The sequence below is a fragment of the Vulpes lagopus genome, chromosome 22, assembly GCF_018345385.1.
Source record: "Vulpes lagopus strain Blue_001 chromosome 22, ASM1834538v1, whole genome shotgun sequence".
Classification (NCBI taxonomy): Eukaryota; Metazoa; Chordata; class Mammalia; order Carnivora; family Canidae; genus Vulpes; species Vulpes lagopus.
Window position 1 is genome coordinate 28,479,577 of NC_054845.1, and position 14,983 is coordinate 28,494,559.

The 14,983-nt window shown below is 43.9% G+C and overlaps 1 protein-coding gene across 2 annotated transcripts in view; it reads right to left on the reverse strand.

Annotated features, from left to right (window-relative positions):
- Positions 1-608: 608 nt before the first annotated feature.
- The window catches only part of PAX3 (paired box 3), a 95,929-nt gene continuing 81,554 nt past the window's right edge, over positions 609-14,983 (reverse strand). For both annotated transcript variants that reach the window (XM_041737597.1, XM_041737596.1), the window contains exons 8-9: positions 1,095-1,341; positions 609-699 (exon numbers count right to left, since the gene is read on the reverse strand). In XM_041737597.1, the coding sequence (XP_041593531.1) occupies positions 665-699; positions 1,095-1,341 (282 nt within the window). In that variant the 3' untranslated portion in view covers positions 609-664. The remainder of the gene's footprint in view (positions 700-1,094; positions 1,342-14,983) is intronic.

A 14,983-nucleotide genomic window follows, 5' to 3' on the forward strand; every position in this document is an offset into this window, starting at 1 on the left:
ACAACCGGGTTACCAATGAGGACGAGATCACAAATAATTTATTTGGGAGGCCCTTGACATCTAGCCTAACTTCCTAAAAAAAAAAAAAAAAAAAAAATCGGTGCCATTTCTTTTTATATCAATTTCCAGTGTGTAAAAGTCAAGGACTCCTCCATTCCTGCTTCGGTACGTGAGCAGTTTTTCAACTAAGTGTCAGCATCGAGCATCACCCGGGTTATATCCAGAGCGCTCTCCGCCTAGGTTTTAGAACATTCTGCTTGCCTGAGCCAGTCCGGATGAGCCTCACACACTCAGACACGCGCGCACGCGCCTGCACACACACAAATGGAATGTTTTAGCTCCTTGATCATCGGCACTAAAGAGTCGGGGGATTGATGTGTAGCCACGTTCAATCATTGCCTTAAAAGGTTGCATTTATCTCTTGACTGTTCCAGGCCTGCCTTCCTTCCGCTGCTTCTGTCCGACATGTTCAAAAGAATTTGAAACCAACTACTGGAGGAAAAAAAAAATCGATCACTCTTCTCCGTCTCCTTGGAGAGACTGCCCCCCACCCCACCCCACCCCAAAAAAAGGTGATTTGCTTTTTTTTCTGAGAAGATTCTTCACGTGGAGGCTGTGGAGACCGGAAACAGGGCCAGTTTGAGCTTCCAAGTGGACAGTTCACTTAGGCGATATCTGGCTTGAGATAATGAAAGGCACCTGCAAGGAAACACACGTAGCTTTTTAGGTCACGCTAGGACAACTCACAGCACGGGGCAAAATCAGCTACAGGCTGACAATGTCATATTTAATACCGTGGTATCAAAGGATCGAGACTAATATTTTTATTCCTGAGACAAGTTTGACACAAGTCTGTGTCCTTGGGATTATACCCCAGATGATCCTTGAGCTGACCTCATTAAGAACATGTGTTTCTAATGCCAGGGGTTGTTTCATTTTGGCCAACCCTCGTGTTTTACCTAGTGGCAATCGGGTTTCACATCTCAGCAATTAATAACCGCAAGATGTTGTTGACATCGGTCAAGAAAATAATTATGCAAGGGGGCCCTGGCTTCGCCACGAGGCTGACCCGCCCCCGAGGGACCGAGGCTCACTTTGTCCGTACTGCCCGTACTGGTAGCCCGGCACCGGGTCCATGCTGTAGCCCGAGCTGCTGTAGGTGGGTGGACAGTAGGACTGAGACGTCGGCAGGCTGTCCAAGCTCTTCATGTGGTCTAGTCTCTGGCTGCAGCTGGCCGACACCGTGGTGGCAGGTTCCAGGCCCCCGGTGAGAGGCGACAGAGCGTAGTCGGTCTGGGGCTGGTGCGGCACGCCGCCGTGGTTGGCCAGCAGTCCCATTACCTGGAGGGGACAGGGGTGAGCTCGCGGGGCGCCAGGCGCCACGCCTGCGGGCTAGCTCTCTGCCAACCGGCTCTTACAGCCCAGCCGTCGGGAGGGGGCCGGGTGCCCCGGGGGGGGGGGATGCTGGGTGCCGGGTGCCGGGTGCCGGGCCGGGGGTGCCCAGGGGAACGGCGGGTTCGAGGCGCAGGGGGGACACGCGGAGAGCGAGCCTCGCCGCGCCTCCAGGGATAAAATCGGACTAGAATTTCCCCATAAATAAATAAATAAATAAATAAATAAATAAATAAATAAATAAATAAATAAAATATCAAAGATGGGGGAGGAAGGGGGAACAGAAGGTAGGAGGGAGGAATTATATCTGTTCATATCAAACACAGAATAATCATATGTACATCTGGAAGTTTCACATGTGACTTTAAACAGACAGTAGCTTATATATATATTTTAAAATTCAGTGGATTCAAATAAAATTTTGTGTATGTTTTAAGACACCTGCGTCTGTTCTTGTAGTATCCCCTCTTTTGTTTTTTTTAAAGAGATTTTATTTATTTATGAGAGACACAGAGAGAGACAGGCAGAGACACAGGCCGAGGGAGAAGCAGGCTCCATGCAGGGACCCGATGCAGGACCCAATGCGGGACCCGATCCTGGGACTCCAGGATCACGCCCTGGGCTGAAGGCGGCGCTAAACCGCTGAGCCACGCAGGCTGCCCACGTAGTATTCCCTCTTAAGAAAGTTCCTCTCCTTGTCTTGGCCATCCTTAGGTCATCAGAGATAATTACTCTCTCCCTGATGCCCCCAGAGGGCTTAACTCATCCCTCCCACTGTGCAGTCATGACTTTGGTCACCTATTTTGAATTATGAGAGTTTTGAGGGCAATAACCTACTCACCTTTATATTCCTAGCACCTAACATGGTACTTGACACATATTAGGGAGGGAGGGAAGGAAAGAAGGAAGGAAGGATGATGGATGGATGGACCTGGTAATTAACTCTCCACCAGGTAAGTAACTGCCTCCATGACTTGTCTTTTCATTTCGTATCTAAACATTTAATATACAAGAAGGTGTTAAAATGGAAGAAAAGCTCCAAATGCAAGCACGCTGTAAAAACTCTGTTCAGTTTTGTAAATAGCCCTGGAGAACGAGAACTGTTAAAAGGAAAAACAAAAACAAAACCCCGCCACCACCTTGTGATCACAGAACAAGGTCCAGATCGCACAGGGATGTGTTTTGCACACTCAAGCTCGCTGACCCTTGCAGCTCCTGGCATGGAAGTAAGTGGCTAATTAATCTGGCAGCTGGAAAGCCCACCAGAGGGTGGGAGTGACTCTTCTCCACCCCGTCCCATCTAGCGGCAGGGGTCACGAAATAACTGCGGAAGAAATCAGGTACTGGGTGAAGAGCCTCCAAAAAAGGGTGACCTGCTTCCCGAGTGTGTGGGTGCAGGAGCCCCTCGCCGCACATGAGGCCGTGATATCTCTGCCATAGCTGAGGAAGCCTGAAGCACACAGGGGTTGAAGTTGCAAGAACAAGAGGGGAGGTTAGCGGGGAGCCCCGAGCCCTGACTTTGGCCTCGTGGTGTCCACCAAGGTCATCCAGGCCACAGAACCCGGGATGTTAGGGGTGCCAGCAAGGTGGGACAGAGGGACTAGTCTTGCATCCCAGAGAAGACGGCTTCAATTAGATTCCAAAACCAACGATGCCACAATCCCCTTTGGGAGGTGTCTGGGTGATCCTCATAGCTAAACAAAATCTGCTTGAAATTCAGCTTTAAACTGATCTATTTTCAACAGCCCCAAGAGACAAAAGGGGGCAGGTCTGCCCACCACCTTCTATGGAAGACCCTTTTTACCTCTATTTTAACCAACCACCAATTTCCCTCACCTTTCCCTGTATGTCTCCTTGTCTGCCTTCTCATCTGAGTTGTGGGTGTGAGCGTGTGGGAAGTGGGGGCCAGCATGTGGAAAGCAACATGGCAAGACCCACATTTTTAAAGATGGTCCAGGGGACCTAAATTTTCTTGAGTTATATGGTGAAATAGCGTTTTAAAAAGCTTTAAGAACGATTTGCATTCTAAAAAATAATCCTATGTGACAGAGGGTAGTTTTATTTCACTGGGGATTTGGGGAAAGTGAGAGTCACAAAATAAAGAGCCAGTAGATTCAGAATTCCAGGACAGTCACCAGAACATGGGGCCCTCATGGGCTCTACCCAACACTGTTTATAGTAATTACTTCATTTTCTCATTTAAAAAACCTGAACATAACCCAGAACGCATTTAAGTTATTTCCTGAATGTCCACCTACATGGCTTTGTTTTTGTTTTTTGGGTTTTGGGTTTTGCCTCTGAGTTTGTACAGGTGATTTATGGTACATATACTTGAAAGATTCACAAAAATGCTATTGATATACTAATTTATTATTAAGCATTTTATTGCAGCCCAAATTATTCAGGCATGTCTACTAGAAGAAAAGGATCTAAAATAGAGGTTGTTCAGTGTCAAGCATGTCATGCTCCCTTTCAACTCAAGGGTACCTCTTTGGTCTGATGAGCAAGAATGGATGGGGAAGATAAAAATATAACAAGTGGGACCACGTCCATGATAATGACACAGGGTGCAAATATTTTACTGTAAATAAACTGTGCTAAGTAAAAACAAACACTCGGGGAGAAAAAGCAATTTTGTGATTATATTAATCCAGAGAAGAAGAAAAAATGGCCAATGGACAGGGATAAAATGGAATCATATTTAAATTAATAGCATCCTCCATGAAAATACTTACTTGAAACTTAGTTAAAATTATATCAGTTTAAGGGAGAAATGGAAAACTCTAAACACAATCATAGTTGAAGAGTCAGAGCAAAATGTTATTCAAAACATGCACACTCTCCCATGAGCTATATGTACATTTGTGTGATAAACTTTTTTTAAGCCTCTGCCATATATTTCTCGTTTGCATAACTTTGAAAGCAGTAATAATTCTGTCCACGGGAGGAAGCCATGAAGATTGTAAAAGAGAAGAAATGAGTCCTTCCCGTAAGCAAAATTCAGCTTATGATGTTCATGGAGCAACTTTCTGCAGTTATTGATTTAGAAAATACTTTACATCTTTACATCTAAGACCTAGAAGTACATCTCCCGGAGGATGGAGAAGACACAGAGCTACATCCCAGGGCAACAGAAAGATAGTCCCTTAAGGTTCCAGGACATGGTGTCCTTAAGACGTTGGGAGCATGACCCAATGGAACAGAAGGAATCCATGCAGGGTCTTCCTTTCAGTATCACCCATGGCACATACTGGAAAGTCAGGGACAGTTTCTGCTGGAGCAAGAGCCCTTAGCTCAGCAGCCCCGCATTTGCCATGGCTAATGTGAAAAATTAAAAGGACCAACGATCAATAATCCTGGCTCCCCTTGACTTCCCTGATAGAGTCCAAGAGACAGACATTCTACCACAAGTTCTTATTTCCCCTGCGATGGTCACAATTTGTCATCGCGATTTCTTCCTTGAGAATTGTATAAGGATGGGAAAGAGGCACTAATACTCTCCTACCTGTGGCCCAAAATGGAAATTAACAAATAATTAGAAACTAATATGGTTTATTTCTATATTTCATGTGGATAAAACATGAGAAATAGACACATCTTTTTAAGAACTTCTAATTGAAAATTGAAAAGGAAATCTGTTGGAAAATAAAAATAGTGAACATATCAATACAAAATGCATTACTTTCCCCTAACATCATTTAAAACCTCAAACCTCTATGGAAGGGTCCCATTACACTTTTATGTACATTTCTTTAAAAGCTATTTTGTATTTCATGTGGTTGGAGGGAAGCTATGGAAATTTCTTTTTTGCTGTACAAACAAGCTGGTAAATGAACTTCTTAAAACTCCCACAAATATGGTTATGGAATGTCTTCCAGTCATATTGTCTAAGAATATCGTCACCACTTCTTTTATATATATATATATATGCTTTTCCTACAAGCCATATGTCATTCAAAAATCTAAGATAAAAATCTTCATTTGCTACAAAGTGGGGTGTCTTTCCTCCCACTCATAGACCATTAGTAAGTTGTTTCTACTAACAGGACTGGCATATTTGCCTGATTTTTTTTTTTTTAATTTGGGGTTAAGGGACATATATTTATTATTTTTCAAAGAAAAATAAATAAACTCAGGGCTATTCATTTCTGTCTACAGAACACTGACCACACTCTTACTAAATGCCAGATAAGTCCAGGAGATGCAATGACCAGAAAGAATTTTCCTATAATAACATTCCCTGTTCTGCCCACTGGGAAGGGATGTAGGAAGAGAATTTCGCATTGAGTACAACTCCTAGGTAACACGTCTGGGGAAAAAAACAACAACTATTAAGTATATTTGTAAATCGTTACCTCCAAAAACACTTCTGAGACAACATTTCTAAACGGTTTTATGGATAACCTTTTTAAAAAATCCAAAGCCTTAGAATCGTGTGCCAACACTTACTCTGATCTCTCCGTCATTTGAATTATTAGAGACGTTTTCAAAAGATTTCTTGAAGGTCATTTCAAGTTTCAGAATTCCAAATAGGTTGTTTATATCTTGATTGGAAGATTATATGGTTCAGGAAAAATGAGCCTTTTTACCATTGCTTCATGCCATATTTCTCTTGAATTAATTTTCCTATCGTATGATTAAATATAAAAGATAAAAATCTGTAGGCCAAATGAAGACTTACGTTCAAAACGATGTATCTGGAAAATATTTGTCTTAGCCTAAGTGTTATGGTTTTGCTGTCAGTTGCAAGGGCTCAGAGCTAATCAGAAATCTCAAATGATTTAGCAAATTATGCTGTACATCCAGGCGCGTCTTTTTTCCTTAGTAGGAATCCTGGTTCGTGTCCTTACTTTATTTTTTATTCTTAAGTAATCAGATATCCTTGTGATTTAACATTTAATGATATGCATTTCTGTATGTTTTAGAAAATATAGCTGTGAAATACAGCTACATATGATATAAAGAGGTTTGCTTTTTAAGTTTCTACCTTCCCCTCCAAAACTGTGTTTACTGGCTATCTATATTTTTAATTTGGATACAATTTATTTTCAAAACCAAGCCAAAATGCTCACATGTCTAAATGTGTTTTGCTAGCACAGATGCTACAGGAGTCCTCTGATGGTTAAATTTCACTGACTGTATCCTTGAGCCTTGAAATGCCTAAATGTGAACAACTGAGAACCAGAATGTTGCCTTCAGATTCAAATGCCTTAGGAATTATCCTGCAGTTGATTAGAATCTAAATAATTAGATTTTTGGCCCTGTCTGCTTAAAAGCTGTAAGAGGGAAGTTGCCTGAGGGCAGAAGTTTCTTTAAGGTAAGAATGGTGACCTTCTCACCCACACCCACAGTTATGGGGAGGGCATGCCCGCCCTTTCTTTACCCAACCAGATAGAAAAACCAGTGCTTGTAAAATATCCAGCTAAACACATCCTTCATTTTTATTTCAATCTTTGGCTTCTTAGCTTCCATTTTGCAAGGAGCTATGTTTAATATGCATGATTAAAGAGAGTATGAGCGCCAGACAAGTGTGGCTCATATGCTGCTTGTAATTCTAAGTTCTATTTGCAAAGAGCATAGTTAAGTCTTGTCTCAGAAAAACTCTGAGTGACAGATGTGCTCTCCTCTGCAGCCCCATGACCCATCCCAGAATAACTTTTATGTCCTCAGTGCTTTAGAGCACCTACTTCTCAATAGAGCTAAGCTGTTAAATTGATAGCAATATTCTCCAGGCACTGCTGACTAAAATATAAACCCAGGCAAAACTCGACATAGGAACGGCTTGCAACAATGACGTGTACACCCACATACACACACGCGCATATATATATTGTTTACTTCCAGCCAATGACGATCGTGTCCATCTATTATCAATAAAATAAGGCCCATTCAGAAGAAGCCTATGCCACCTAAATGAAAAAGTATGCCAGTTAATACTGTTGGTATTTGACCATGTTAGACCCACCATGGGTCGTCATAAAATTCTCATATGTTTTAATTCATTTACGCATGCCTGCATTTAATATGCTTTGTGACCATGTCTACAATTAATATGATTTATGAGAAAAGAACATGTGCAATATTGGAGGTGGGGGGGGAGTGGATAGCATGGACTTTTTTTCTTCTATGAATGAAAAATATAACAAAACGGCTCAAGGAAAATTGTTGGCTGTTAGCCTATTAAGGTGGACCGACACAGCCCTGAGTTAACTTGAGGGAGTTAATGATATCCTCTTATCTGACCCTGACACATTTGCAGCATGTAATTTACAGAAGCTCTGTCCAGGGAATCTTGACAAATGCTCCTAACGATGTCAGGGCAATGTTCCATTCTAATGTAAAACAGATGTGGGTCAGATACCCTCATTCATCACTTAACACAGAGAGTCTCAAACTCTCTCTGGGAGGAATGGCGTTACCTGCTGTTAACTCTTACCACCACCACCACCACCACCGCCGTCCTCCGAAAGGTAAGCCATCAAACCCGTCACCACTTCAAAAACCTGCCTGAACACATGACTGTGGAAAATCCAACATCTATCTTGGTTTAATTTCATGACTACCTCAGGACATGTTTGCTAAATACTAATTGACCCTTTGGGACCTAGGATTCCACATCTAGGAAGGGAAAAGCTCTACACTTGGCCAGCCCACAGTACTTGAGGGAGACAGATTAAAACTTCATCTCTAATCGCCCATAAAGTAAACCTGCATTCAAGGAACTGCGGGGCTGATTCACACTCATGACCACTCATAAATGCAAATCTTGCTGCATCTTAACTGCCCAGCTCTAAGATACACGCACACGTGTGCACACACACACACACACACACACACACATACACACAAATATAATAAACTGGAAGTCCATGTTGGCTTCTAGAAAAAGGGATCTAAACTCTGCCCCTCTGAAACAAAGGATGTTGGGCAGCACTGTATTCTCTTTCCCCCGAAATTTTCCCTTGCACTCAATACCCTAACACAGAAGACAGACATTACAGCCTATTAAGGGAGGAAAACGGTGTGGCCCATCTCAACAAGGAAATCTCTTCTTTCCTCCAAACCCTGTGTGCTGTAGGCAAATAGTTCTATGGCTGCCCAAAGTCAATGTCAGAGGACTCCATCTACTAAATGCCTAAGATCACAGAAGAGAAGCTTCCCTACCCTTCTTTTCCTGTGAAAGAAAGTGTGTTCTCAGGATAGAGGAAAGAGTCAGCTGAAAAGACCAAGTGATACTAATTTAATGAGTAGATGTCAAGAGGGTTATCTCTATTAACCGTGGGAAAGCAGAGGACAGCCTTGCAGAAGCCTAAGAATGAATATACCTCTTAGGAAATACATTCTGGCCCATTCCACAGGCTTTGTGGTGAGGCGGAGTAAGCATCTGTACAAGATGCACGGAACCTTGTAGTAATTCTAGATATCGGACAACATCTGAGAGTACAGTCTCCCAAGAACAGCAGCTACTACCCCACTAAGCTAAAAGCCTATGTACTTCAATTCCCTCCATTACCCCAGTTCCACGAGCGCTGAACCAATAGAAATGTTGTGCTGCTTTTCTATCTGAAAATTTACTTATGTCCTTGATCATAAATTGGCCAGTGGCTAAGTCTCCTCTTGCATAGTCAACTGGATGTGTATGCTGGAACCATCTAGGGCCCACGGTGAAACCACTTACATAGTTCTTTAGCTGCAGAAACGAACTCTGCTCCTCTAGGACTTAAAAATCCTCTAGGATTTATAAGGACAAAGTCCTTATAAATTTAGCGATTTATATTATTCTTAAGGAGTCCTTATAATTTAGCAATTAAAAGAACATTCCCTGCTTGATAACTCAAAATTACTTGGGTTAGATCGTCCCTTACTTTCTAAGACTTTTCCATTGCATCTGTTGTTTTAACTACCTTTATTCTTTCCTGAAGGAAATAGCATAGCATCTATCAGATTTGCTTATCTTTGAGGAATCCAGGACCACAGGAGCTGGCTATAGATCTTTAAAAATGTGTTCAGGTCAATATTACATTTCAGTAAATCAAAATAAGAATAATAAAAGGAAACCATTAGGATAACCCGGTCTTTTCCCCCACTCCTGGCCCCATCCATGGTATAAAGGACCGTTGGCTCTTATTCCTGCCATCCTGAGTTCTTATGTTATTGCAACCTGAATTTCTCAAACACAACCAAGTTCCGCACATTGTATTTCTAGGGACTATCATGTCTCAAACACATTACAAGTACTGGCTCCTGAACGGACACACGTTCAAGTCCTTAGTTCTTTAAAATGTCTGAGTAGAATACCTGAGAACACTCCAGTCCACCACGGAACTGCCTTTCCTTTCAGTTTCCACATTTGCCATCTTTGGCAGGACAAACACAAAGGTTTGGTTTTGTTCTGTGTTGTCTCCCAGAGGTTCCCGGCTATTTTGGAGTAAACAGTAGTGAGAGGCCTGCTGCAATCTCATGAGTGCTTGACCAAAAAGCGTTTGAATTTCCAAAGTACCGTGTTTCTCAGCCTCACTCTGTAGGACGATTCTTTTTTCAGACCTTCCCAGTCTGACAAGAAGATGAAACAGAGGCTCAGATAGTCTAGGCAACCTGCCCGAAGTCACCCAGCTGGCGAGTGACGCCTGAGCTTAGGAATCTGTGCTTTTGACCTGGAGGCCCCTTCTTTACATCAGGGTGTTCCATCCCCACGGCAGTCGAGTCACTATACAGGAGCTCCTTCCTCTCTCTGCGTCTATCTGAACATCTTTAAGCAGTTTACAGCCTCTTCCTTAAAATTACTCTTTTGCCTGCTAAGTTATCATACAGATGGGGGTACGATGGGTGGAAGGGGAAGATAACATCGGACATCACATACAAAGAAGAATCACGTGTAAAAAAAAAACAACAACAAAAATCAAGGCAGACGTCTTAGACGTGGACTAATCGTGAGCGGGTCTCCACCCATGTTTTGTCTCACTCAGCACTTCCTAGGAAATGTTCCTCGAAACCTGATAGTTTAATATGCAGCCAAAGGGCTCCACAGTTAAACCAGAAAACGCTGAGTGAGACAAACATGTTTCCACACTGCGAGACTTGTCAGAGCCTTAGTAGGCTAATGTGCCCTGGGACTTTGAAAGGCGGCGGGGTGGGGGGGAGCCTGGAGGGGGGGGCCCTGTTGGTTAAGCACCTGCCTTGGGCTCAGGTCATGATCCTGGGTCCTGGGATCGAGCCCATGCCAGGCTCCCTGCTCAGGGGGAAGCCTGCTTCTCCCTCTGCCTCCTCCTCCCTGCTTGTGCTCTGTTTCTCTCTCTCAAATAAATAAATAAAATCTTTTAAAAAAAAAAAGCAGAAAGAAAGAAAGAAAGAAAGAAAGAAAGAAAGAAAGAAAGAAGGCTATAATTTGTAACATTTAGCAAACTGTTGATTCAGAATCCATTCTCCCCAAACCGCCGTTTCAAGCAGCCCACTATGGGGTCCGAGGCTTTATGATGAGGCCCTGCTTGATCATTCTGGGTGTTCCAGAATGATCGGGACCCAGTCCCACGCCTCTAGAAGCTGCCCGGTGAAGGGGGCCGTGGCGCATTGTCATATAATACAGCCAGGTTGTGTTGTCTGTTTTCACAAGGTACAAAGACACCAAGGTACATCAACGGAGGCTGAAAGAAAAAATTCTACCTGCAGGGTTGCCACTGACCTACAAATTTTCCGGTGGAGTCACACAGATAGAGGCTCAGCGTTGCAGATGGTTCATCAATCAAAAGTTTAATTAGATCCTTCTAATGCAAGCTGCCCAAAATGAGACCTCAGGTTTGGTGAGATGAGAAGGTAAGTTATTTTTTTTTTAAATTAACGCCCGGCGCCTTCAGGGGTTCAGCGCCGGGGACGGGCTGCCGTCCTGTCACAGGTAGGAAAGATTCCCTTCCGGGTGGAAATCCACCCTGTGAGTCTCCAAAATTCATGGTCTCACAACTGCCCATCTCTTTTCGTTGACCGGCAGGAATGATGCAATCACTAACCTCCGGTACTCTGGTTCACTCAACTCTAGCTAAAATGTCAAGAGTAATTTTTAAGTATTATACCGTACATTCAAAAATACACACCTCTGATGAGACCCAGACTGTTCCGCAGAAACAGATTTCTTTAGAAAAAAAAGAAAACAAAAAATAGTACACAACTAATGAGTAAGTCCAGTCCTCTGTGTCTGCAGTACAAAGCATACATTCAGCCCCTAATTGAATAAATATGCAAGTATTCAGATTTCTGTAGATATTGCCATTTTGCAAATGCAGTAATAAATTAAAAGCTTTACATTGCATTCCAACCACATATAAAGGGTTGATTCAGACCCCTGGCCTCACACTAGAATCCAGCACAGCTTGCCTATGCCTTACTGGCTACAAAGACAAACTTTTTATTCTAGTAGCTTAGTTGTAGGCCTAGCTATCGCACTCCATTGTCCCTCCCCGATGGCTAAAGGAATTCAAATGGGCCCCCAAACCAGAGGGTTGCTGCATCCGATGTGTCCAACGTACGGGGGAAAGTAGCTGACGGTGTTTCTCTTTGAATCAGTTCAGCAGACACACACACACTTAATTCGGCAAGAAAGGTTTGCTTGTGGCTCATTTCAGGGAGATGATGTAAGGCTCGGTCACTGATGCTGCTGCTCCCTCCCTTCTTTAAAAAAAAAAAAAAAAGGAATTTGGGCCAAGTAGTTGTTTCTTGCAAAACTCTCTCGCAATCCGCAATCCGTAACAAAGTCAAGAGGCCCTGCCAGAGGTGACATAAAGCAGGGCTCGAGGACTCTTCTGTGAGGGGAGCAAGCGCCTGGGCTCCGGCCTGCCGTGTTCCCACAAACGGATTACAGCGACGTGCCCCCGCGGAACAGAGCCTGCTGGAAACACGTGTGGTCACCGGTGATCCTGGTGGAGCCCAGGTGGGCTCATTGACGGGCATAAGCAGCCTGGAGCCTTCGCAACCCCGCGCGCCTCTGCATCCCTGCCTCGAGCTCCCAGGCTGCCCCAGAGATGAAACAGGAGGAGGCTGGGGGCGGGGTGGGGGCAGCCTCTTTTGCATGGAATGTCTCTCCGGCCCAGCTTTGTTTGACACCCAACCAATCTCCTTAATCAAAATCACTCCCTTTTCCTCCACAGGTGAGTTTCTGGAGAGTGTAAAGGGAAGGAAGTGCCTCTGTTGGGAAGCGGGTTGGTGGCAGGCCACCTGCTAGTCTGGCTCTGCACAGGGCTAAGGGCATCGATTCTGCAACCTGTGGGTGAGATGGGCCAAACCAACGGCCTGGTCTTGAGCAGATTCTGCACGTGTCCCCCAAGATGGCCAAGGAAACAGCCGGAATGGAAGCCGGCCCCGCCAGCAGGGTCAACCTTACCACCTTCCCGTGGATCAATGGTCTAAGAAAAGGTCAAGGAGCTACCAGGCCACGGTGCAAAAGATTTCTCCTTCCACGCATGCAGCAGAAAAGCATCCATCACAACTGTTCCTAATGACGATACCTCATCCACGTAACAAGCTGATCTGCAGTAAAGCCCCTATTCCTTCTCTGGACAAAGAACCATCATCTTGCCCTGCAGCTAAGGAATCTGAGATAATTGTGAACACTGTGGTGCAAGAAATGACAAGCAAAATCAAAAGGATTCTTGAGTTCTGTGTACACATATTAACACTTAAATGCTTCTCCCTAATAAGTTTCGGGATTAACAAATGTTTGTCAAAAGACACTGGGCTAAGCAATTGAAATCTGATTTGAAATGGAACCACGATGGTCTAATACATATATGCATGAAATGAAGAAGCTCCCTAACAAGCGTGGCTGCCACCAAATATGCAATTTACATACATTACACACTAATAATCTCAATTTTAATATTATTCTTTAAAGGCAACGGGATGGGTGGTTGACTTAAAGGTTTGCTTTTGTAAGATGTGAATAAGAACAAAAGTTGATCCCAGTTGTCTTCTGCCACTAACCACAGCCTCGTCCGTATGACGGTCTATCTGCTCTTTCTTGGGTCTGTCCCATCCCCACAGAGCTGTGATTGTGCGACCACACTGGACGGACGCGTGGTCCACAGGCTCGATGAGGTGTGCAGACCTATGTATGCTCCATTTCGGCAGTGTTGAGCGGCAAGCAAACATCCAAGCATTTTTAAGCCTGGTACGCAGGACTTTATGGGAATTTTTTTCTTTCCTCAGTAGATTATCCATGAAATAGGACAGGTGTACCGGTTATTCAATTACATCTTATCCAAGACCTGGATGAAAATTTGAAATGAGGCCTCCGAGCATAGTTCTTACCATACGGATTTATTAATAACAGTTAAACGTTCCTCAAAACAAAACTTTTTTTTTTGGTAATCTAAGCCTATTTTCTTATTTTGTCATTGGTTTCCCTCATAAACCAGAAACAAAAATCTCTGCCCATCTGCTCTAAACATAAAATGTGTTCATAATAATCCAGATTTATACCAAATGTATTTTTAAGTATTGCTGAATTGAGAGAGTGCTCAAAATTTATGGCCTCTGAGGTTGCAAAGAGGACTTCCTCTTTTTAAGGAAGAAAATGCTTAAAATGAACGGAGGAAAGGCTCAGAAAGCTTCTTGGATATCAAATGGCTCCATAGGAAAAAAAAATGTCAATGATATAAGAGTAAATGAATCAAAACCATATGGATCAAATTTTCCCTAAAATACACAGTTTGAAAAATTAAGGAGGAAAAGTGCTTGGCAAAATGTGTTTTAGGTTTTACCAAACCCAAAACATTTGAAGAATCATTTGCAATGGTTGATGAACCCTAAATGCAGCCAAGTTGGCCCATTTTTGTATACAACATAACGGAAAAAAGAGAGAGAGAGAAAGAAGAAAAAAAAAAAGAAAAACTTTCTAGAAACCACGTAACCCCAATGATACTGTATTTCACTCAAGAAATCATTAGACGCTGTCACCAAAAACTATGGCGATTAGAGCCAAGGGACGGGGGTGGGGCACGGAATGATAAAAGTTTGTTAAATTAATTGGCCTTGTTTTTGGGGTTTGGCTCTGAATGTTGTGGAGGTGGGGGCGCAGTAAGGGTAGTGTTTCTTGCGGAGGGAAAGTTAATTGGAGGAACACGGGCCAGATGTTAATTAGTCTCATGTCTTGAGCATATGGTGGGGTTTCCCTGGCACTCTGTATCCCAGACCAGCATTCCTTCTCTCCTGCATGTCCAGCAAGGTGCTGGGAACACGCCGCCTCGGCCTGCAGGGGAAAGGCATGGCCTCCCCGTGTTCTCTCCGTATTGTCCCCGCACAAGACAACACAACCTCTCCCCCGAAGGTCGCTACTGCAGGGGAGAGCCCTCGCTCTCAGAGGCTGTTTGTCGTCCAGTGAGAGAAGCCCCATCTCCTCAAGGGCTGTGTGGGTCACATGAAATGCAATTCAGAGACAGTGACAAGTAGGGGGGTCACGGCCCAGCCCCTCGGTCACCCATCGCTGAGGCTCCCGCCTCAGGTTCCCCCGACACATCCCGTCGTTGGGGGGATGTGAGGCCAAACCTTCCATTGGTAAAGCCTCTGCACCAGGCCTGCAGGAAAATAAGGCCAAATGTCAGTGCCG